The 20,443-nt window shown below is 61.3% G+C and overlaps 2 protein-coding genes across 2 annotated transcripts; both read left to right on the top strand.

Annotated features, from left to right (window-relative positions):
* Window positions 1-214: 214 nt before the first annotated feature.
* On the top strand, window positions 215-4,410 carry ROGDI (rogdi atypical leucine zipper). The gene is made up of 11 exons (XM_056135184.1): window positions 215-340; window positions 422-493; window positions 852-934; window positions 1,149-1,203; window positions 1,623-1,703; window positions 2,103-2,198; window positions 3,408-3,506; window positions 3,688-3,801; window positions 3,942-3,991; window positions 4,069-4,195; window positions 4,280-4,410. The coding sequence occupies exons 1-11, from the start codon at window positions 296-298 to the stop codon at window positions 4,319-4,321; spliced, it is 864 nt and encodes a 287-aa protein (XP_055991159.1). The 5' UTR covers window positions 215-295; the 3' UTR covers window positions 4,322-4,410.
* Window positions 4,411-8,267: 3,857 nt separating this feature from the next.
* Window positions 8,268-19,964, top strand: SEPTIN12 (septin 12). Its single transcript, XM_056135129.1, has 11 exons — window positions 8,268-8,470; window positions 10,627-10,752; window positions 10,837-10,918; window positions 11,037-11,174; window positions 11,259-11,376; window positions 11,478-11,573; window positions 13,049-13,145; window positions 13,450-13,501; window positions 13,568-13,791; window positions 18,359-18,418; window positions 19,864-19,964. Exons 1-11 carry the CDS (start codon window positions 8,305-8,307, stop codon window positions 19,962-19,964), a joined length of 1,260 nt encoding a protein of 419 aa, XP_055991104.1. The 5' UTR covers window positions 8,268-8,304.
* The last annotated feature ends 479 nt before the right edge of the window (window positions 19,965-20,443 follow it).

Raw genomic sequence — 20,443 nt, 5'->3', positions numbered from 1 at the left:
GAGCGGGCGCAGGCGGCCCCGACGGCCAATCGGAGTGTGAAGGCGGGGCGGGCGCCCAATCGGGGCCTGGGGGCGGGGCTCGCGCGGGGCGGGGCGGTGAGCGTCGGCCAATCGCCGGCTCCGCGCTGGCCCGGGGCGGGGCGAGCGGGCGCGCGGCCAATCTGCTGTCGCGGGGCGGGGCCCCGGGGCCGGGCTGGATCCGCTCCGCCAATCGGCGGGGCTCTGGCCCCACGGTGCGCGCGGGCCGCGGGAGGTCGTCCTGCGGGTGACAGTCGCGGAGCTGCGAGCGACGGCCATGGCGGCGGCGATGGCAGCGACCACGGCGGAGCGGGCGGTGCTGGTGAGCGGCGCGGGCGGCCGGGCGGGCGGGCGCGCGGGCGGGCGCGCGGCCGAGAGGTGACCGCGGCGGCTGTCCCCGCAGGAGGAGGAGTTCCGCTGGCTGCTGCACGACGAGGTGCACGCCGTGCTCCGGCAGCTGCAAGACATCCTCAAGGTAGCGGGGCCCGGGCCGCCTGCCTTCTCGCGCGGAGGTGGAGAGGGGCCGCCTCGGAGGGCGGCCGTGAGGAGCAGGAGCGCCCAGCCACGGCCTGGCCGGCCCCTGGGGTCCGGGATCCAGTGCCGGGCGGGGAGGGCGTCTCTGCTGCGAGTGCCCGGATCGGGGGCATGGCCGCGGGCACGACCAGGAGCAGGTGGACGCAGCAGCAGCCCTTGGGGATGCGGGAGCCTCAAAGGCCCCCGGGAGCCTGGGCGGGTGGGTTGTCGAGGCCATCGGAGCCTGCCTGGTGATGGGCTCCTAGCAGGGCCACTAAGGCCCACCGCGGCCGTTGCCCGCCTCCTCCTCCCGCCCGCAGGAGGCGTCGATCCGCTTCACCTTCCCAGGCACAGGTGCCGAGGGGCCCGCCAAGCAGGAGAACTTCATCCTGGGCAGCTCGGGGTGAGCCTGGGCTGCGCGGGTATCGGGGCAGGGATCTCCTTGGGAGGAGGGCAGGGATCTCCTTGGGAGGAGGGATGTCAGGGACGCCCTCTCCAGAGAGAGGCACAGCTGGCCCGTGCGGAGAGTTCAAAGGAGCAGGGTGGGAAACCGGGGTTGTACCAATTCAGGGCTGGGCTGGGGCTGCGGTAACCATTCTGACCCCCACGTGTTACAGCACAGACCAGGTGAAGGGCGTGCTGACTCTGCAAGGGGATGCGCTGAGCCAGGCGGTGAGTCCTGGGCCCCTGCTGAAGGAGCCAGCAGCAACAGCTGTGTGACACAGGGCAGGGCCCTTGGCCTCTCTGGGCTTGGCCCTTGTCGGTGAACTGCCAGCATCCCCCTTCTCAGGGCACCGGTGCTCCATTTCTGGGGAGATGGGCAGGAGCGGGTGCTTCACACGGGGCCGGTGACACGTGGACCTCCCTGACACGAGACTGGTCCTGACCAGAGCCGAATCATCCACGCAGCATAGTGAGGGGGACGCAGCCGGTTCCCCTTTCTCGGGCACTTTCCCCTTTCTTTGTGGCTCTCGCCGGACTTCCTGCTCCTGAGCTGCCCGTTCATGGGCGATTGCCCCAGGGTGTGGCTGCCTAAAGCAGGAGGAGGTCCCTGGGTCCCGGTGACCCCAGCTCCCCCACCCGCCCGGCAGGATGTGAACCTTAAGATGCCCCGGAATAACCAGCTGCTGCACTTTGCTTTCCGGGAGGACAAGCAGTGGAAGCTGCAGCAGGTAACCGGCCCCAGGGCCTCGGGCGAGGCCTCAGGGGATCCTCAGGGCAGCGAGCCTGGGAGGGAGACTGTTTCCCTGCCCGCATGCAGGGGATCCTGGGCACAGCTAGAGGCAGCAGAGAACTTGTCCCCAGGGCCCCCCTGTGCCTGGCCCTCCCTGCCCAGAGCCTCCCGGGGAGTTCCCAAGGCTCTCGGGGACCAGCGATGCTCCCGCCCTCACTTGCCACGGAGCCCCACCCCCACCCGCTGGTTCCCCAGCCAAGCTTCGCCGGCTCTCCGCTCAGGCTGGAGCCAGTGACCCCCAGCCCAAGAGCCGCCCCTCCCTGCAGGACGAAACCCCCCACCGGGACGGGCCCTGTACTGGAGCCGGGCGTGACATGCACAGGGCCACTGTTTTCAGATCCAGGATGCCCGGAATCACGTGAGCCAAGCCATGTACCTCCTAAGCAGCCGGGAGGAGAGCTACCAGTTCCGCACTGGAGCCGAGGTCCTCAAGGTGAGCAGCCTGAGTCTGGGCGGGACCCCTGCCCCCGTGGCCTCAGGCTCTGCTGAGGTGACCATTCACCTCTCACCTTCTACACGCCCCCAACCACTGACTCCGCCCAGCCTGGAAAAATCCCAGCGGGTCTCCAGGGCCTGCCCCAGGCACTTGTCCACCCTAGCTCTCATTCCGCACCACCCGGCCCAGCTGCAGTGGCTCGTGCAGGTGAGGGGCAGAAGGAAAAGCCCTCGGGCGATGTGAGCAGCTGGTGGGGGTCCCAGGCCGGCAAGCAATTTGTTTTCCCAGTTTACAAGGGAATTCGGTGGGGCTGGGCCAGCTCTGCGCTCAGGCTTCAGCTCCACCAGGGCCGCTGTGTGTTCTCCGGAGCTTCACCTGCCCTCTCTGATCTCTAGCGCCCCAGTCGAAAACTTGGAACCAGGAGAGCTCAGGTTCCCTCCTAGAACTGAACACCACGCAAAGGGAAGGGAGTGGACATCACGCCACCACCCCCCACCATTCCCCCAGCGCCTCAGCCCCCCTCCCTTCCCTGGGAGCCAGGCCATTTCACTTCCACTGGGGCTCCGGAGAGTTTAGGCAGGGCTATGTTCTCCTGGTGAGGGAAATGACCGCTTTCTAGATGGTTCCAGCACTCACTAGCAGCACCACGATACTCCTTGGTTTTCCCCACCTCTGAGCAGGAACTGTTGCCAAAATTCAGTCACCCTGTGGCCTCTTCCGGGAAGCCCTCAGCGGCCCCCTGTCCCAAGCTGGACTCGGGGCCCTGCTAAGCGCCTTCACTGCCTGCACCCCCGCGGGCAAAGCCCTCTGGCCGCGGACCCTGTGTGCCGCTGGGCCTGGAGCCACACTGTCCTCCTGAGTGCTCCCCTGCCCCTTCAGGCTGGAACCATAATGTTCTCCACAGCCTGCAGAGGGTGCAGGGGTGGGGCTGGAGTCATAGTACAGCGGGGAGGACATTTGCCTTGCACGCGGCCGACCCGGGTTTGATTCCCAACATCCCATATGGTCTCCGGAGCACCGCCAGGAGCGACCCCCGTGCATCGCCGGGAGTGACCCAACAAGAAAAAAAAAAAGAGGGTGCAGGGGAGACCCTGACCAGAAGAGGGCAGGAGTGGGAGCGGCCTGAGCTTTGAAGCTGGCGGTGGGGGAGTGGGGGAGACACGCCCACCCGCTGCCCGGCAGCAACGATGACGCCCCTTCCCGCAGCTGATGGACGCGGTGATGCTGCAGCTGAGCCGGGCCCGCAACCGCCTCACCACCCCGGCCACCCTCACCCTGCCTGAGATTGCCGCCAGCGGCCTCACGGTCAGTGCCCAGGGTCACCGCTCTGTGTCCGCGGGGTCCGTGCACACTTTCTACAACGGGGTTCACGGCTTGCATCCTGCACCCCCCAAATTTGTCAGTGGTTCTTGTGCCTGCGGGGGCGCCGGGGGGCGGGTCCCCGACTCTGGCCAGGCCCTCATCCTCGCCCCCGCCGACCACGCAGCGGATGTTCGCGCCCGCCCTGCCCGCCGACCTGCTGGTCAACGTGTACATCAACCTCAACAAGCTCTGCCTCACCGTGTACCAGCTGCAGGCGCTGCAGCCGAACTCCACCAAGGTGGGTGCGGCCCGGCCCTCTAGGCGCGACCACGCCCCACGCCCCGACCTGCCCTGGCATTGGCCCCGCTGCGGCAGGCCCCGCCCCCGCTGGCTGGCCCCGCCCCGGGCTGACCCCGCCCACCGTGTGCTGCCTCCTAGAACTTCCGGCCGGCGGGAGGCGCTGTGCTGCACAGCCCCGGGGCCATGTTGTAAGTACCACCTCCCCGAGCCCCCTCGGCGCCCCCCTCCTCCGGGAGGTCTTCAGGAGCCCCCTGCCCTCCCGCAGCGAGTGGGGACCCCAGCGCCTGGAAGTGAGCCACGTGCACAAGGTGGAATGCGTGGTCCCGTGGCTCAACGACGCCCTGGTCTTCTTCACCGTCTCCCTGCAGCTGTGCCAGCAGCTCAAGGACAAGGTGGGCGCGTGCTCGCGGGCCGTGGGGAGCTCCCCGGGGCCCCTGCCACGCCTCCCGGGTGACCCCCGCCCCCCCACGCCCCAGATCTCTGTCTTCTCCAGCTACTGGAGCTACCGGCCCTTCTGAGCGGACACCCCAGGAGCAGAGCCCACCCCCCGGAAGCAGCGCCCACCCACCCCTCGCCCCTGGGGCTGGCACTGGGCACTATTGGTTTCCCTTTTTTGTTTTTTGTTGGGGGGGGATACCCGGCGGCGCTCAGGGGCTACACAAGGGTTGCTCCTGGGCGTGTGGGAGGGAACTGGCATGAACCCCGTATTTATTTCCCTCTTCCTCCCCTCCTGCTGGCTCCTCCCCGCGGGGGGCTGACCTGAAGGGCCCTGTGGACAACGGACCATGGACCCGGTTTGCGATTTCTTTGGGACTGGGGGGTCAGGAAGGTGGGGCCCAGGGAGGCCCACATTCCAAACCCTCCCTTCCACCCGGGACCTTTGTCCTCAGGGTGCAGCTGGGTCCGGGGTGCCCCTTCCTCCCCACACACCCGGGATGTGGCAGGGCCCCTTGACAGCTCTGCCACTGGATGGGGTGGTGGGTGGTGCCCCGAGCTGTGAGCTGTGGGCGCGTGGCGAGGGACAGCTACCCCGCCCTCCCTGCATTCCTCCAGGAAATAAAGCTCCCCAACCAGCCTGGAGCCCCTTGTCTGTCTGGAGAGGGTCCTCACAGCTTCCCCTCCCGCACACAGACTGGGGGTCCACCAGGAGTCAGCCAGGGCTCTCCCCCCACGCGCACACGTGCAGAGACACACAGCAGACAGGCTCAGAGCAGGCCAGCGTTGTTGATGGTTTCTGCAGCCCGCAGGACCAGGCAGGGGTGCCGAGGGGCCGGGGCTGGGCCAGGCTAAGGCTCCATGGCCAGGTTGTCCACGCCCCACTGTTTCTTCTGCAAGAGAAGTGGGGCAGGGCCAGGTGGGCATGAGCCTCGCCTTCTGCCCTTGGGCCGCCCCCGCCGCGCCTGGGCTCACCTGCTGCGGTCTGGACTGAGGGGGCCGGCGGCGGCAGCAGCAGCAGCAGCAGCAGCAACAGCGGATCAGAACCAGCAGCAGCAGAAACAGCACCGTACCTGGAGGGCACAGTTCATGCGGGGGTGCCCTGGGGGCAGGGCGGGGCTCGGGGGCATCGGGACGTGGCCCCAGCAGAAGCACACTCACAGGTGAAGATGAGGAAAATGGCAAAGGCCGCCTTGTCCCAGGACGTCTGAAACAACTCCTTGGTCTTCAGCGTCGCCAGCATGTCATGGGCCAGGGCCTCCATGTCCCCCATCTCGGCCGGCGTGTGTGAGGGGAATCACCTGCCCCTGCCCCCAGGACACAGCTCAAGTCCCTTTTAGGTCTTCCCTGCCCACCAGGGCTTGGCCAGCCTCTTTCCCAGTCCCGGCAGCCCCCTCTCCTGCCCTCAGCTGCCACCCACCTGGCTCGGAGTACCCCAAGTTTCTGGGTCCCGGCCTCAGGAGCACGCGCTTCCTGCTTCCGGGTCCCTACCTCTGGGTACCTTGGCAGCCGGCCCAGAGGGCAGCAGGGAGGCCTCCGGAGGAGCAGGGAGCCTGCTGTGGGCAGGTGGCAGGCCTCCCTCTGTGCTCACAGGGACAGCGGGGCCAGGCTGAGGTGTATCCCCGCCAGCGCGGATGTGCCCCAGGCCCTCGGACAATTTGGGGTCCTGCTGTCGCACATTTCCTTCAAGGTGCCACTAGGATACCTCAGGGGTGCTGCCGAGGTGCCCCCTTCTCCCTCCCTCCCTCCCTGCAGCTCTGGTCCTGGTGCTTAGGACCCTGCACACACACACCAAGGCCACAGCGTGGACATGCCGCCCGAGACATGGGGTTTCCAGCAATTTTCTTACACCTGGGGGGTGGGGGTCTGTTCCTTCTAAAGTTTCCACAAGGAGTCCAGAGACCCCCTCATTCCTCCGCCCATTCCTGTGTCCCTGCTCTGACCCCCTCAGGCTTAGTCCCAAGGGGTACAGTGACCCAGAAGACTTCGGGGCACAGTTTCAACCCTCTGTGGCACCTCTGCTTTGACCTTGCTCACCAGGACTGGCCCCTGCAGGAGACTGTCCACATCAAAATCATTCATCAGGGGGGCTGGAGAGAGCACAGCGGGTAGGGCGTTTGCCTTGCACGCGGCCGACTCGGGTTCGATTCCCAGCATCCCATATGGTCTTCCAAGCACGGCCAGGAGTAATTCCTGAGTGCATGAACCAGGAGTAACCCCTGTGCATCGCTGGGTGTGACCCAAAAAAGCAAAAAAAAAAAAAAATCATTCATCAGAAGCTTGAAGAGATAGGACAGCAGGCCAGGCACTTGTGTTGCACCTGGGCTTGATCCCTGAGCCTGCCAGGAGTGACACCCAAGCACGGTCACGGTCACGGTCCTCCCATTGTTCGTCGATTTGCTCGAGCGGGCCCAGTAACGTCTCCATTGGAGACTTTGTTGTTACTGTGTTTGGCATATCGAATACGTCACGGGGAGCTTGCCAGGCTCTGCCGTACGGGCGAGATACTCTTGGTAGCTTGCCGGGCTCTCGGAGAGGGGCGGAGGAATCGAACTCAGGTCGGCCAAGCTGGCTGCGTGCAAGGCAAACGCCCTACCGCTGTGCTATCGCTCCAGCCGGACACCCAAGCACAGCTAGGATTAAGCCCTGAGCACCACTAGGTGTAGCACCCAAATGCAGCCCTCCCACCCCCTGCCAAAAAAAAAAAAAAGATTCACAAGGGCTGGGAATGTGGCCACAAGGGAGCATGTGCTTTGCATGCAAGCGCTGGCACTGCGTGGGCGTGGCAACAAGCAGAGTGGAGGGCCAGCACTCGCCTTGCATGCAGTAGGCCTCGGTTCGATCCCCGACACCGCGTACGATCCCCCAGGCCCCGCCAGGAATGATGGTCCCTGAGCACCGCCAAGTGTGACTCCAAAACCAAAAGGGAAAAAGAAGAAAAACATGGACCTTCCTCGCATCTGCGGAGCACCTGTGACAGGGACAGGCGCTCAAGTACAGGCTGCAGCATCTGCGTGGGGACATCTTTGGGGGCCAGCATCCACCCTGTCCTGGGATGCCTTCAGGAAGCACTCGCACTCGAAGATATTCCTGCCGTGGGTCAGGCCAGCTGAGAGCCCAGGGCAGAGCCCGCCTCTGCCAGGTTCCCTGTGGATGCCCCGGAGGGCAGGGTCCACCCGAACCCACTTTACCTCCCAAATGAAGGTTTGGTTCTTCTGGGGTTCGGAGGAGCCGGGAGACATACCTGGCAGTTCTCATGGGTCACTCCTGACAAGGCTCCAGTGTCATATGGTGTCATGCTTGGGATTGACCCAGGTCCGGCTGCATGCAAGGTGCACGTCCTGCCCAGTACTACCTCTCCGGCCCCTTTGTTTCTTGCCTAATTTGGGGGCCACAGTAGGTGGCACTCAGGCTACTCCCAGCTCTGTGCTTGGGCACCAGGATGGCAGTCCGGGCCCCTGCATGCAGAGCCATGCAGAGCCGGGCTCAGCTGCTCTCTGGACCCTGACCTCCCGGGCACACCTTCGCCTCAGCCTCCCACGTGGAGTCCCTGGCCAGGGTCCAGGTGACGGGGCCTCCAGGGTCCCGTCTGGAAGGGACCAGGCAGTTTCCCTGTCCCTGCCAGGCCCCTCAGATTCTTCAGTTAACTGCCGTCCTCCCCTCCCCCTCAGCACACCTGAGGGGTCAGAGCAGGCTGCCCCGCCGAGCTTCCACGGGACGCAGGGCCACCAGGTGCCACAGGAGACTGCCCCCATCTCGATGCGCCCGCAGCCAGCCCCACACTCTGCCCAGGCCAGTCGGGCCTCACCCAGCTGTTGGGAGTCAGAGTTAGGTGGAGGTGGGTGGGACGCTGGCACGGGCAAGGGGCAGAGCCCTAGGCCTGGCATGCCTCAGCGTGGGGTTCAGCTCCCAGATCCCTCTTAGCGCATCCCTGCTGGAGAGCTGGGGGGACAGCGAGGAGCCTGGGAGAGCTGGGCGTAGAGCAACATGGGTCAGGATTCAGGGCTGAGGACCTTGGTGACCCCCGTGCCCACCCGGATGGCAGGCATCACGTGTTGTCGGCGCCATGGAGGCCTGGAGATGCTCGCTGTCCCCCTGCCCCTCCTCCCGGCCCTCCAGCCCCGGCTCTCCACCCTGTGAGTTGCAGAGGGATGTGGGCATTGAGGCCGTGCTGGACCAACTGAAGATCAAGGCCATGAAAATGGGGTTCGAGTTCAACATCATGGTGGTGGGTGAGTGAGTGGTGGGCCCTGCCAGGCCTGCAAGCACATAGTGGGTGTAGGAGGAAGAGAGGCGACCCCAGCTCAGTTCCTGCGCTTGGCCTTTGACCCTTCAGTCGGATACTCGGGGCAATTCCCAACCCCATTATAGGCTGTCCAGACTTGGCTTATCTGAGGTCACTTTGGTGTTGGGGGTTTGGGTTTGTTTTGTTGTTGGTGGTGGTGGTGGTTGGTTTGGGGGCCACACCCCAAGATACTCAGGAGTTAGTCCTGACTCTGTGCTCAAGGGTCATTCCTGGCGGGCTTTGGGGACCGAAAGAGATGCCAAGAATCAAACCCGAGTCGGCCATGTGCAAGGCAAGCGCCCTCCCTGCTGTGCTCTCCAGCCTCAGGTTATTATATAGAATAACTCTGTCGATAGCACAGCGGTAGGGCGTTCGCCTTACAAGCGGCCAACATGGCCGACCCGAGTTCGATTCCTCCGCCCCTCTCCGCCCGGCAAGCTACCAAGAGTATTCGATATGCCAGACACAGTAACAACAAAGTCTCCAATGGAGACGTTACTGGGCCCGCTCGAGCAAATCGACGATCAACGGGAGGGCCTTTACCTTTAATAACTCTGTGGATTTACTAAACAGGCAAACAATATTAAAGTCAGCCAAGGCCATGACATATGCAACCCCAGGTTTGATACACACACACACACACCCCCCAGGCACACACCCCCTCTCCCCCCCGCCCCCGCAAGTATGGCCCAGTGGCCCCAGCACCTGGCCCAGCTGCCAAAGGCCGTGCTCAGCTGTGAGAAGAATAACAGGCTTAGGGCTTAGGGATGGCTCTGATGCCTGGGGCTCGGGCTGCATCAGAGTGCTACAGGGTATGCCCTGGGCAACACACACACACACACACACACACACACACACACACACACACACACCAGAAAAAGAGAAAGAAAAGGAATGACGCTGATACCCCATGCATGACATGGGTGAGCCCCGAAAACACGATCCGAACAGAGGGAGCCAGAAACAAAGGACTTGGGTGTCCTTGGAACGTCTGGAACAGAAAAACCAGACAGGAAGTGGCCTCGAGGCCTCCAGGCACACACACACGGCTTCTGGGTGATGCGTGTTTGGGGGCTGCACGCGCCATGACCATGAGCCTCAGACGGGCTGAGGTTGGACTTAGCAGGCCCTTGTCTACGGCCCAGGCTCAGCTTCCCCCTTCCCAGCCCTCCGCGGGGGCTGCTGTTGAGCTGGTGGGACGGCACTGGGCACTGTGTCCCACCGACACGCGCCATGGACTGCGAGGGCAAGGGGCACCTGGAGCCTGTACCTCACTGAACCAATCCTCGCCTCCCAAACCATTTTTATTTTCCTTTTTTTTTTTCTTTTTGGGTCACACCCAGCAATGCTAAGGGATTACTCCTGGCTCTGCACTCAAATTACTCCTGGTGGTGCTCAGGGAACATACGGGATGCCGAGGATTGAACTCGGGTCAGCTGCCTGCAAGGCAAACACCCTACCCTAGCAGCTCCGGCCTTTCCGGCCCCTTTTCCTTAAATTTTTTTTTTTTTTTTGCTTTTTGGGTCACACTGGCGATGCACAGGGGTTACTCCTGGCTCTGTACTCAGGAATTACTCCTGGCGGTGCTCGGGGGACCATATGGGATGCTGGGAATCGAACCCGGGTTGGCCGTGCAAGGCAAACGCCCTACCCGCTGTGCTATTGCTCCAGCCCCCTTTTCCTTAAATTTTTGAGCCGCTCCCAGTGGTGCTTGGGGACCATGTGGTGCTGGTTTGAGTCCAGCGCTCCCAAATGCCAAGCTGAGCTCAGCCCTTTGAGGACAATTTTCTATTGTGTGAATTTTGCCTTTGTTGTGGTTGTTATGGCGAGAAAGAAGTTTACTTTGTTTTGGATTTGGGGCCACACCCAGCAGTGCCCAGGGCTTACTCCTGGCTCTGTGCTAGGGGTCGCTCCTGGCGGGACTTGGGGGAACCCTATGGGAGGCCAGGGATGGAACTCAGGTGGGCCGCGTGCCACTACACTGTCTCTTGAGCGCAGCAGTTCAGCCTTTGAACCGTCAGGCTTGCCATCCAACAACGGCTGCAGGAAGGAGGCCTCCATCGCCCCAACCCCCACCACTGACCACAGTATCTGCTCCCTCAGGGCAGAGCGGGTTGGGCAAGTCGACCATGATGAACACCCTCTTCAAGTCCAAGGTCTGGAGGACCCCCCTGACGGGCGTGGAGATGACCACCGCCCAGACCCTGAAGCTACAGTCCATGACCCACAGTGAGTGTGCCCTCCTCCACCCCGTACCCCCCCCCCAGCCAGCCCCCAGCCCCTCGAGACCACCCTCTCCACTCTCCCCTGCAGTCATAGAGGAGAAGGGCGTAAAACTCAGGCTGACGGTGACAGACACACCGGGCTTCGGGGACCAGATCAACAACGACAAGTGGTGGGTATCCAGGGTGGGGACTCTGGCTTGGGGCCACGCCGGACTGAAGTGCGAGTGGACTGAGGGGTCCTTCTCCGGGGCCCCGGCTGAGGCTCTGCGGGCCCCTCCTGCCACATAGCTGGGAGCCCATCCTGGGCTACATCCACCAGCAGTACGAACAGTACCTCCAGGAAGAGCTGCTCATCACACGCCAGCGCCACATCCCTGACACACGCGTGCACTGTTGCATCTACTTCGTGCCGCCCACCGGGCACTGGTGAGGGCAACAGCCCGGGCTCCGCGGGGAGGAGGGCAAGGACACTACCCTGGTTCCGGCACTCGCCACTGTCCTTCCGAGCAGCCTGCGGCCCCTGGACATTGAGTTCCTGCAGCGGCTGTGCCGCACGGTGAATGTCGTGCCCGTGATCGCTCGTGCCGACAGCCTGACCCTGGAAGAGCGGGACTCCTTCAGGCGCAGGGTGATCAGGGCACCCTGGGCGGGGGGGCGGGAGGGGTGGTCCCCAGGAAGAGGTGAGTGAGCCAGGCCAGGCGGACTGAGGCTCCCTCTGTGCGTGACCAGATCCAGCAGAACCTGCAGACTTACCGCATCGAAGTGTACCCCCAGAAGTGCTTAGACGAGGATTTCAACGACAAGATTCTCAACAGCAAGATCCGGGTAGGGCGAGGGAAAGAAAGGACTCAGTGACAGAGGCTGCATCTTGCAGGATTCTGAAATGTCTGAAGAGGAGAGATGCGCAGTGACCACCTGGGGAGGGAGGCGGAAATAGATTCTTAAGGTTTCTTCTGGGAAAGATGAAAGATGGAATTAGATAGTGGTGGTATTTGCGCCATCTTCTGAAAACGTGGAAACACTCTAAAAGGGGGAGTTGGGGCCAGAGCAGTAGTACAGCGAGTAGGTGCTGACCTCAACCATGGTCAGCCCGGTTCCATCCCCAGCACCCCAGACCTGAGGTCAGACGCTGGGGTAAGTCCTAAGTACTGCTGGATTTGGGGGGAGAGAGAGAGGGAGGAGGAGGAAAAGAGGGGAACAGAGAGAGAGAATGAAAATTAAGGCAGGAAGGGAGGAAAGAAGGAATAGAAGAAGGGAGGAAAGACCACCACCAGCATTTTCATTCTCTCTAAATCCAGGGCATCGTGCTTGCTGCCATGCTCTGGTGGCACTCGTGTCGGTCTGGGTGGCATGAGTCTGGGTGTGCCTGGCATTCGCCATCTACAGACCCAGGTTTCAGCCTCCCTGACTCCCCCAGGACTCTCTCTGTCAGCCTCTGCATTTCTTTTTTGTTTTGTTTTGGGCCACACCTGGTGGTACTCAGGGCTCTGCGGGGTGCATGCTGGGATCACTCCTGGTGGGCTCCTGGGACCATATGAGATGCCAGGAACCACCCTGGGTCAGCCACATGCAAGGCAAACACCCTCCCCATTGTCTGGTCTCTCAGGGCCCAGAGTCTGCTGCTTTTGCATGAGCTAGAAAAAGGAAGCAGTGGTAGGAGAGGTGAACAGGCACTCGCCTCGCCTCGCAGCCCGCCCAGCTGGGGTTCAGTCCCCGCGCCATAAAGGGTCCCAGGAGCTCAGAGGTAGAGAGTAGTGGGGTCTGTCTCTGGGCCAGCGTGCTCGGCGACTGTGACCCAGCCCCAGCCTGCCGTGCTCTGAGCCCATATCCAGTCCTTGCCCACAGGGCCAGGACCCTGTCACAGGCAACAAGGATCAGCAGGGGGACAGCAGTAACACCAGCTGTTCCTCAGCTTCACGGCACTGCTAACCCTTAAGTAGGCCTGGAAGCTTCCAGAACAAGAATACCTTTTAACACTCCCTTTCACAGCCGGGAAACCGAGGCACCGAGTGTGCTCTGTATCTTATTGCCTTAGGTGCCTGCCCTCTTGCCACTTTGAGGGTTTGCCTCTCTTTGCTTTTGGTTTTTGAGGCAGGCCCCACCCAGTGGTGCTCAGGGCTTCCTCCTGGCTTTGTGCTCAGGGGAGACCCCATGGGCGCGGGGGATGAAACCCGGGTCAGATGCAGGTAGGCAAGTACCTTCCCCTCTGTGCTTTGTCGCGTGCCACTCCCTCCCCCTTCCTGGGTGCCGCTCCAGCCGCCTGCCAGCCCCCCTCTGTCTGGCTTCCGACCTCCCAACAGGAACGGATCCCCTTTGCCGTGGTGGGGGCTGACCGGGAGCACATGGTGAACGGCAAGTGTGTCCTGGGCCGGAAGACGCGGTGGGGCATCATTGAAGGTCAGTCCGAGAGCCTCCCCCCAACGCCTCTGCTGTCCTTCTGGTGTAGGCAGCCCGGGGTCCGCAAAGTTATGCCCAGGTCCACACCCCATGGGCAGAGACATGACCCTTGGCAGCCTCGCACAGTGCCGGAGCCCCTGATGGGGCACAGTGGGTGTAGGGCCAGTGTGGCCCCACTGAGCAGATGACAGAGGATGAAGGAAATGGTGGGGGGGGGGGCAAGGGCTGAGGGAAGGAAGCAATGAGGAAGCCGGAGGGGGAGCGGGTGGGCTGAACCCCAGGCCATGGGGCCTGTGTCTTGCAGTGGAGAACATGGCGCACTGCGAGTTCCCCCTGTTGCGCGACCTGCTCATCCGGTAGGTGGGGGCCCCGGGAGGCAGGGGGTGCCGAGGGGCCGCGGGGCTGACCTGCTCCCCCCGCAGCTCCCACTTCCAAGACCTCAAAGACATCACCCACAACGTGCACTACGAGAACTACCGCGTGTGCCGGCTCAACGAGAGCCACCTGCTGCCTCGGGGACCCGGCTGGGTGAACCTGACGCCGCCCGCGCAGGCCTCCCCGGGCGCCTCCCCGGGCACCTCCCCGGGCGCCTCCCCCGCTGTCTCCCGCTACGCCCCTGCCCGCGCCCTTGCCCGCGCCCCTTCCCGCACCCCTTCCCGCGCCCCTTCCCAGGCCCCTGCCCGAGTCCCTTCCCGTTCCCCATCCTGCTCCCCTCCCCACTCCCCTACCCGCGCCCTTTCCCTGACCCCTGACCGTGTCCCTTCCCGGTCCCCTTCCCGCTCCCCTTCCCGTTCCCCTTCTGGGTCCCCTGCCCGCGCCCCTTCCCGCGCTCCTTCCCGCGCTCCTTCCCGCGCTCCTTCCCGCGCCCCTTCCCGCGCCCCTTCCCGTGCCCATTCCCACCCATCTTCCCACCCCACCAGCCCCCGCACTGCCAGGCCCACCAAGCCCCACGTGCGTGCTCCCACGGGTGCTCCCGTGGATTCTGAGGAGGATGAATTCTGAGCCTGCTGGAGCTCGGACCCACAGCCGCTGCTATGGGTCTGTGTGCTAGAGCACGTGTCAAGGGCAGCTTTGCTTCTGGTGAAAAGACTTTGGTAAATGTCTCCTGAGTCTGATTTCTGCCTCCCCGGTCTGATTCTTTTTTAAGGTACTGCTGAGTGGCGGGAGGCCCAGGAGGGGACCAGGAGCCCTGTCCTGTCCTGTCTGCCCCCCTCAACGCTGACCCGGGAACGGGCTCAGGCCCTGGCACCAGAAACACTTTAAAACTGCCCTCTCGGGCCAGAGTGATACAGGACAGCAGGCAAGGTGTTTACCTTGCACATAGTCCATCCAGGTTCCATCCCCCGCATCCCATTGGATCCCCTGAGCACCACCAGGAGTGATTCCTGAATGCAGAGCTAGAAGTAACTCCTGACCACCACCAAGTGGCATCAAAACAAAAAAATCCCTTCTCTCCTCAAGGGACCAGAGACTAGGACAATGTGGAGCCCCTGGCCTTATACACGTCCAGCCCAGGTTAGATCCCCAGCACCGCATATGATCCCTGAGTCAGGCAGGAGTGATCCCTGAAAACGGAGCCAGGAGGAAACCAGATGTGCCCCCCCCCTTAAAAAAAAAGATGTGATCTCTGAGCACAGAGCTAGGAGTAAGCCCTGAACACTGCTATGTATGGCCCCCAAACCAAAATAATAATAATAATAACAAAGTTCCCAAAGGTGTGTGTGTGTGTGTGTGTGTGTGTGTGTGTGTGTGTGGAGAGAGAGAGAGAGAGAGAGAGAGAGAGAGAGGCAGGCCGGGGTGGGGGAGGGGTGATGGGAGGGAAACGGGAGACACTGGTGGTGCTGGGAGATGTAGACTGTTGGAGGGTTGGATTTTGGAACACTGTATGAATGAAACCTAATCATGTAAGGGTCTATCACAATGATTCAATTTAAAAAATCTGTTAAAAAAGAAAAAGTAAAGCTAAAAGGCCAAGAGCTATTACAGAGTAGGCGCCCAGGACCCACTGTTGCCATATGGTCCCCCCATCACCAAAAGGGGTGAGTATAGAGCTCGGATTAGCCCCTGACCACTGAAGAGTGTGGCCCCAAAATAAAAATTAAATCAAGGGTCCCAAGAGACAGTACAGTGGGAAAGGCAATTGCCTTGCACACAGCTGACCCAGGGTTGATTCCTGGCACCCCATATGGTCCCCTGAGCCTGCCGGTAATGAACTCTGAGCACAGAGCCATAAGTAATCCCTGAGCACTGTGTGCAAACTGCCCCCTGAAAAAAATTAAGGAAAAAACCAAGAATGCGAGGTGGAGCCTGGGAAGATAGTACAGGGGTTAGGGTGCCCCAGAGTAACCCTGGTCCTCCATCCCCAGCACAGCCAGTGTGGCCTCTGTGGTCCCCATCTCTGTAGAAACCCATATGGAATCTCTGATCCTGTAGAGAATCCCTGAGGCTAGGGGCCCCTCCACCCCGCCACTCTGAGCAACCAACTAGGAGGTCCCCAATGACTCCTCTGGAATAAAAAAAATAAAAACCCAGAGATGCACTCAAAATGATCAGTGAATCCACTTATAAAAGTGGAAACTGGGGGGGTTATGGTGCCGCCAGCAGGTCAATCTGTACCTGTGAGGCAAGTGCATTAGCAGCCTGATGGCGCCTCCAGACTTCCAGATACCCCAAAATTGCTGCTGTGCCTTTGGCCAGACCCCAAAAACTTGGGGCAAAGTTTACCAAGAAAGTAAACGGCCAGAAGTTAGGTATGTGGGAAACACACCCACAAACCACCTCTGGCCCAGCTATATAATTGGAGGCAAGGCCTCTTTGGTTCCTGATTGAACTGCTTAATGGCCATGATCCCAGAAACTCAGAAAAAAATCTTAAAACCCAGCAGCTTTTGGCAGAAATGTGTTTGGTCCCTGCTGTAGGTTACCGGTGCTGGGCCAACCCAGGTGGGAATAGGTTTCGTGCCTTGGTCTGTTCCCCCTGGAGGCCTGGTGGCCGCCATCCTCCAGAGGCCACTGGACAGTCAGGTTTGGGCCCGCAGTGACGAGACATTTTGGGCCTCACGGGATGGGGGTGAAGCCAGTCCTGTCCGCCCCACCCCAACAAGACCCCAAGTCATCGCCCATGAACGGCCTCTCTGGCTCCTGATCAGTCTGCTTAATGGCCAAGATCCCAGAGACTCAGAAACAAATCTTGAAACCCAGTGGCTTTTGGCAGAAATGCATCCGGACCCCACAGTAGGTTACTGTCGCCGGGCCACCCTAGGGGGGAAAGGGTGTTGTCCCTCCGCCTGCTCCCCCTTGGTGGCTCGGTGGCTGTCATCCTCCAGAGGCCATTGGACAGTCAGGCTTGGGCCCTCAGTGACAAACTTGTTGGGCCTCACGGGATGGGGGTGGAACCGGTTCTGTCTTCCCTGTCCCAACGAGACCCCAAGTCATTGCCCACGAATGGCCTCTCTGGCTCCTGATCAAGCTGCTTAATGGCCATGATCCCAGAGACTCAGAAACAAATCTCGAAACCCAGCAGCTTTTGACAGAAATCCGTTCGGACCCCGCAGTAGGTTACTGTCACCGGGCCACCACAGGGGGGAAAGGGTGTTGTCCCTCCGCCTGCTCCACCTTGGCGGCTCGGTGGCCGCCATCCTCCAGAGGCCATTGGACAGTCAGGTTTGAGCCCTCAGTGACATGACATGTTGGGCCCTATGGGATGGAGGTGGAGCCGGTCCTGTCCTCCCCACTCCAACGAGACCCCAAGTCATTGCCCACGAACGGCTTTTCTGGCTCCTTAACGGCCATGATCCCAGAGACTCAGGAGCAAATCTCGGAACCCAGCAGGTTTTGGCAGAAATCCCTCCAGATATGTGTTAAAATTTTGAAATTTCAAAATCGTACGGCCACTACTGCAGCCATGAGACATCATATGTTATTCATAACCAGCAATAGAAAGCAAATTGTCTGTTGCCTTTTCAGCAGATCTGAGTGTTGGGGTAAAATCTCAAATAATAATGGTGGGTCTGGTGTCAAAATATTGAACGTGATCAAAGTAGAGAGAGAGTAATGTGGAAATCATCTGCCCCACGGGTAGGGGGAGGGTGTGGGATGGGGGTATACTGGGGTTGTTGTGGGTGGAGAATGGGCACTGGTGAAGGTAGGGGTGTTTCATTGTATGACCGAGACAGACCCGAAAGCTTTGTAACTGCTCTCATGGTGATTCAATAAATAAAATTATAAAAAATGAAAAAAAAAGTAAGGTGGAGTTCATGCACAATTCAATCAGTTAATCAGTGACTGAATAAATAGCAGTACTCCTACATAAAAAAAAAATGTGGAAACTGGGGCTGGAGGGATAACACAGCAGGTAGGGCGGGTAGGGCGTTTGCGTTGCACACGGCCAACCCTGGGTTCTATTCCCAGCATCCCATATGGTCCCCCGCGCACCGCCAGGAGTAATTCCTGAGTGCAAAGCCAGGAGTAACCCCCTGTTGCATCGCCGGGTGTAACCCAAAAAGGTAAAAAAAAAAAGTGGAAACTGAGGCTCAGAAGGTGCGAGTAACCTGCCCTTAAACTCCGCAGACAGGCCAGGAAGGGAACCGCAGAGGTGGTGCACAGCACTCCACTCTGGAAAATGTAGTCTGGTCAAGCTCTCTGGAGCCGGTTGACGTCACACCCTCGCCTGCCCGCGTCCTGGGGAGGGGGGAAGGGGTCAGCTGTCTGGGTGCAGAAGTCTTGGCACTCCCACTTTCCTAGCAGCGGGAACTCCGGCCAACCCCTGAGCCTCAGTTTACCCCTCGGAAACTTGAGCCATAGTATAAATCTGCACGAACTGCCCATACACAGGTTTTGACAGCTGCTGACTCTGAAGTGGTTCAGTGGAATTAGTTAAATCACTTGACTTGTCTTGAGTCATTGCTTCTCGGTCATGAGGGCATGGGGAAATTGCTACCAAACTCCCCCGGACTTTTTTAGCACCTGACCTGAGACCGGTTCCCCGTCCTCATTATGCACTAAGCGTCCTGAGCCAACGGCTGCCCACTGTCTCGCCAGGGGCTGTGTGGCGGTTTACCAGCTTCCCTGAGGGGGGGCACTTGAAGGCCGTTTCTTTTTTTACCTGGGGGGCACACCCTGCAGTGCAGGGGTGGGGGTGCTCGGGGTCAAACCTGGGGCTCCCACATCAAAGCCTGTGCTCAGTCCTCAGTGCCATAAGCCCGACCCTTGAAGGTCATCTGAAGGACGAACGGGACCGCAGCCACCACAAACCCGTCTGTGGGAAACGCTCTGGTGAGGCAGCGTCGGGTGAAGTGTGTGTGTGCGGACGGAGAAACGCCAGAAAAACGCCTCTCGGGACTCGGACGTGACACTGCACCCTCCGTGGCGGGGCCCCCCGGGTCCCGGGGCAGCGGCGGGCCGTGCAGCCGGCCAGGACAGCTGACAGTGAGCGACGGTAAGGCTCACAGACGGAGCCTCCCCGGCCCGGGTTCGACTGCACGGGTGTGGGTGCACGTCAGTGGAGGCCCAAGAAAGAGCAGAGCGGGCAAGGCGCTTCCCTTGCACAGCCTCTACCTGGGCACCGTTCCTGACACCTCAGAGGGTCTCCCAGAGGGCACAGGAGCCAGGCCTGAGGTCCCCCAGGTGTGGCCCCACACACAACTCTGGAGGTTGTTTCAACGACGTCATTCCGCAAAGCCCTTATAACTGCTTGGCACGCCCAGGGTTCGAAGTAACCGAAAATGAACTGTTCAGGCGCCGCTGCCCAGTGGGCAGCCCGGGCGGGCAGCGGGCAGGCGGGGAGCCCGGCTGAGCCGCACCCCGGCTCCGGCGCTCGCGCATGCTCACTGGAGGCGCAGGCGGGCCCGCCTACTCGGGCTCATTCCACGTGACGCGACAGTCGGCTTAGCCAATGGCGCGAGGACTACGCTATCCGCTGCCCCCAAGAAGCCCGCCCTTTTCTGATTGACAGCTATATCAGCCAATGAAGCGAGAACGACCTTTACCACAATAAAGCCCGCGGCCCGCCTCCTTGTTCCTCCGCCCTTCCACGGTCCCTCTCAGGACTCCCGACCTCCACCTCCCCCAGCATCCTCACTGCTCCCCCTACCCGCAGGAGCTTTTCCAGCAGTCTTCCAGTCTGGGGACCCCTGGGCATCACCCACCATGAATGGGCCTGGGGTGGTTCAGGGCTTGGGCGCTCCCCGATGCCATAAGCTCAGCAGCCAGCCCTGTGCCCTGGTGCTTCTGACTCCCAGGCACTTCCTGGTCAGGCTCACGCCACCACCAGGCAGTACTCAGGGATTGTGTGCTCTCATGGCAGAGCTGCGGGTGCTGGCCCAGGAAGGAGAACAGGCCCGGGAGCAGGGCACAGCCCCCTCCACGGCGCGGGCCCAATGCTGCCGTTGGCCCGTGGCAGCAGGGCCACGGCAGGAAGAAGTCACACACGTCTGCATAAGGGCTTCGGGAAGACTTCGTATCTGGCCAAGCACCAGCGCGCACACGGGCTAGCGGCCCTGCGAACAGCACGCACCGGGGCACGCAGTCGGGGGAGCCGCCTTCCACGGGGCACCGACCTGCACAAGCATCGGCGCTCCCCAGAGGCTCGGGTCTGTGCCCTGGGGGACAGCGGGCCCTCCCTTCCAGGGAGCCACTTTTGTGACCAGAGACCCTTTTGTTCCTAACCAACCCCCCTGATGGGCTCATGACAGCCTCAGGCTGTTTGTCCGGGGGTACAGGGTGCAACATGGGGACCTTGGTGGCTGGGTCTCTGTCCCTGGCCGCTGCACATGACCAGCCCATCCACCCTGGTCCCAGTGCCCTCTTCTCCGACAATTGAGGCACCCACAAGTCGCAGGTGGGTGGTGATTGCCCCATATTCCCAGCTGCTGGCACCGTTCAGCTAGTGGTTGCCTTGTCCAACCTGGATCCCCAAGACGTTCCTCCCACTGTGGGGATGTGGGGCTTAGGCTCCTCCACTCCTCTGTTACCTTAACTGGTGACATCTTCAAAGACCCCATTTGGAAATCCTGTCTCATGTAGGGTTCCGGTAGGCAGGAAACGGGGCACTTCCCACACACCAGGGGGAGCCCCAGAATCTGGCTGTCTACACTGTCCACCAGCCTTGCCAACTTGCCTGGGGGCTGTGTCTGTGCCCAGTGTTGTCAGCAGGCAAATGGTGTGAACTGGGGTCACCAACACAGGTCCTCGGCCGCTCTGTGGCACAGATGTGGCCAGTCAAGAACTGTTTCCCTAGATCCCACTGTCTGCACCTCCCCCACCAGAGCCTGTCTGGCGCCCCTGAATCTGATTGGCCTT

Source organism: Sorex fumeus, unplaced genomic scaffold (genome assembly GCF_029834395.1).
Source record: "Sorex fumeus unplaced genomic scaffold, SorFum_2.1 ptg000110l, whole genome shotgun sequence".
NCBI classification, from domain to species: domain Eukaryota; kingdom Metazoa; phylum Chordata; class Mammalia; order Eulipotyphla; family Soricidae; genus Sorex; species Sorex fumeus.
The sequence above is the reverse complement of the archived record's forward strand: the minus strand, read 5'-3'. Positions and strand labels throughout refer to the sequence as shown.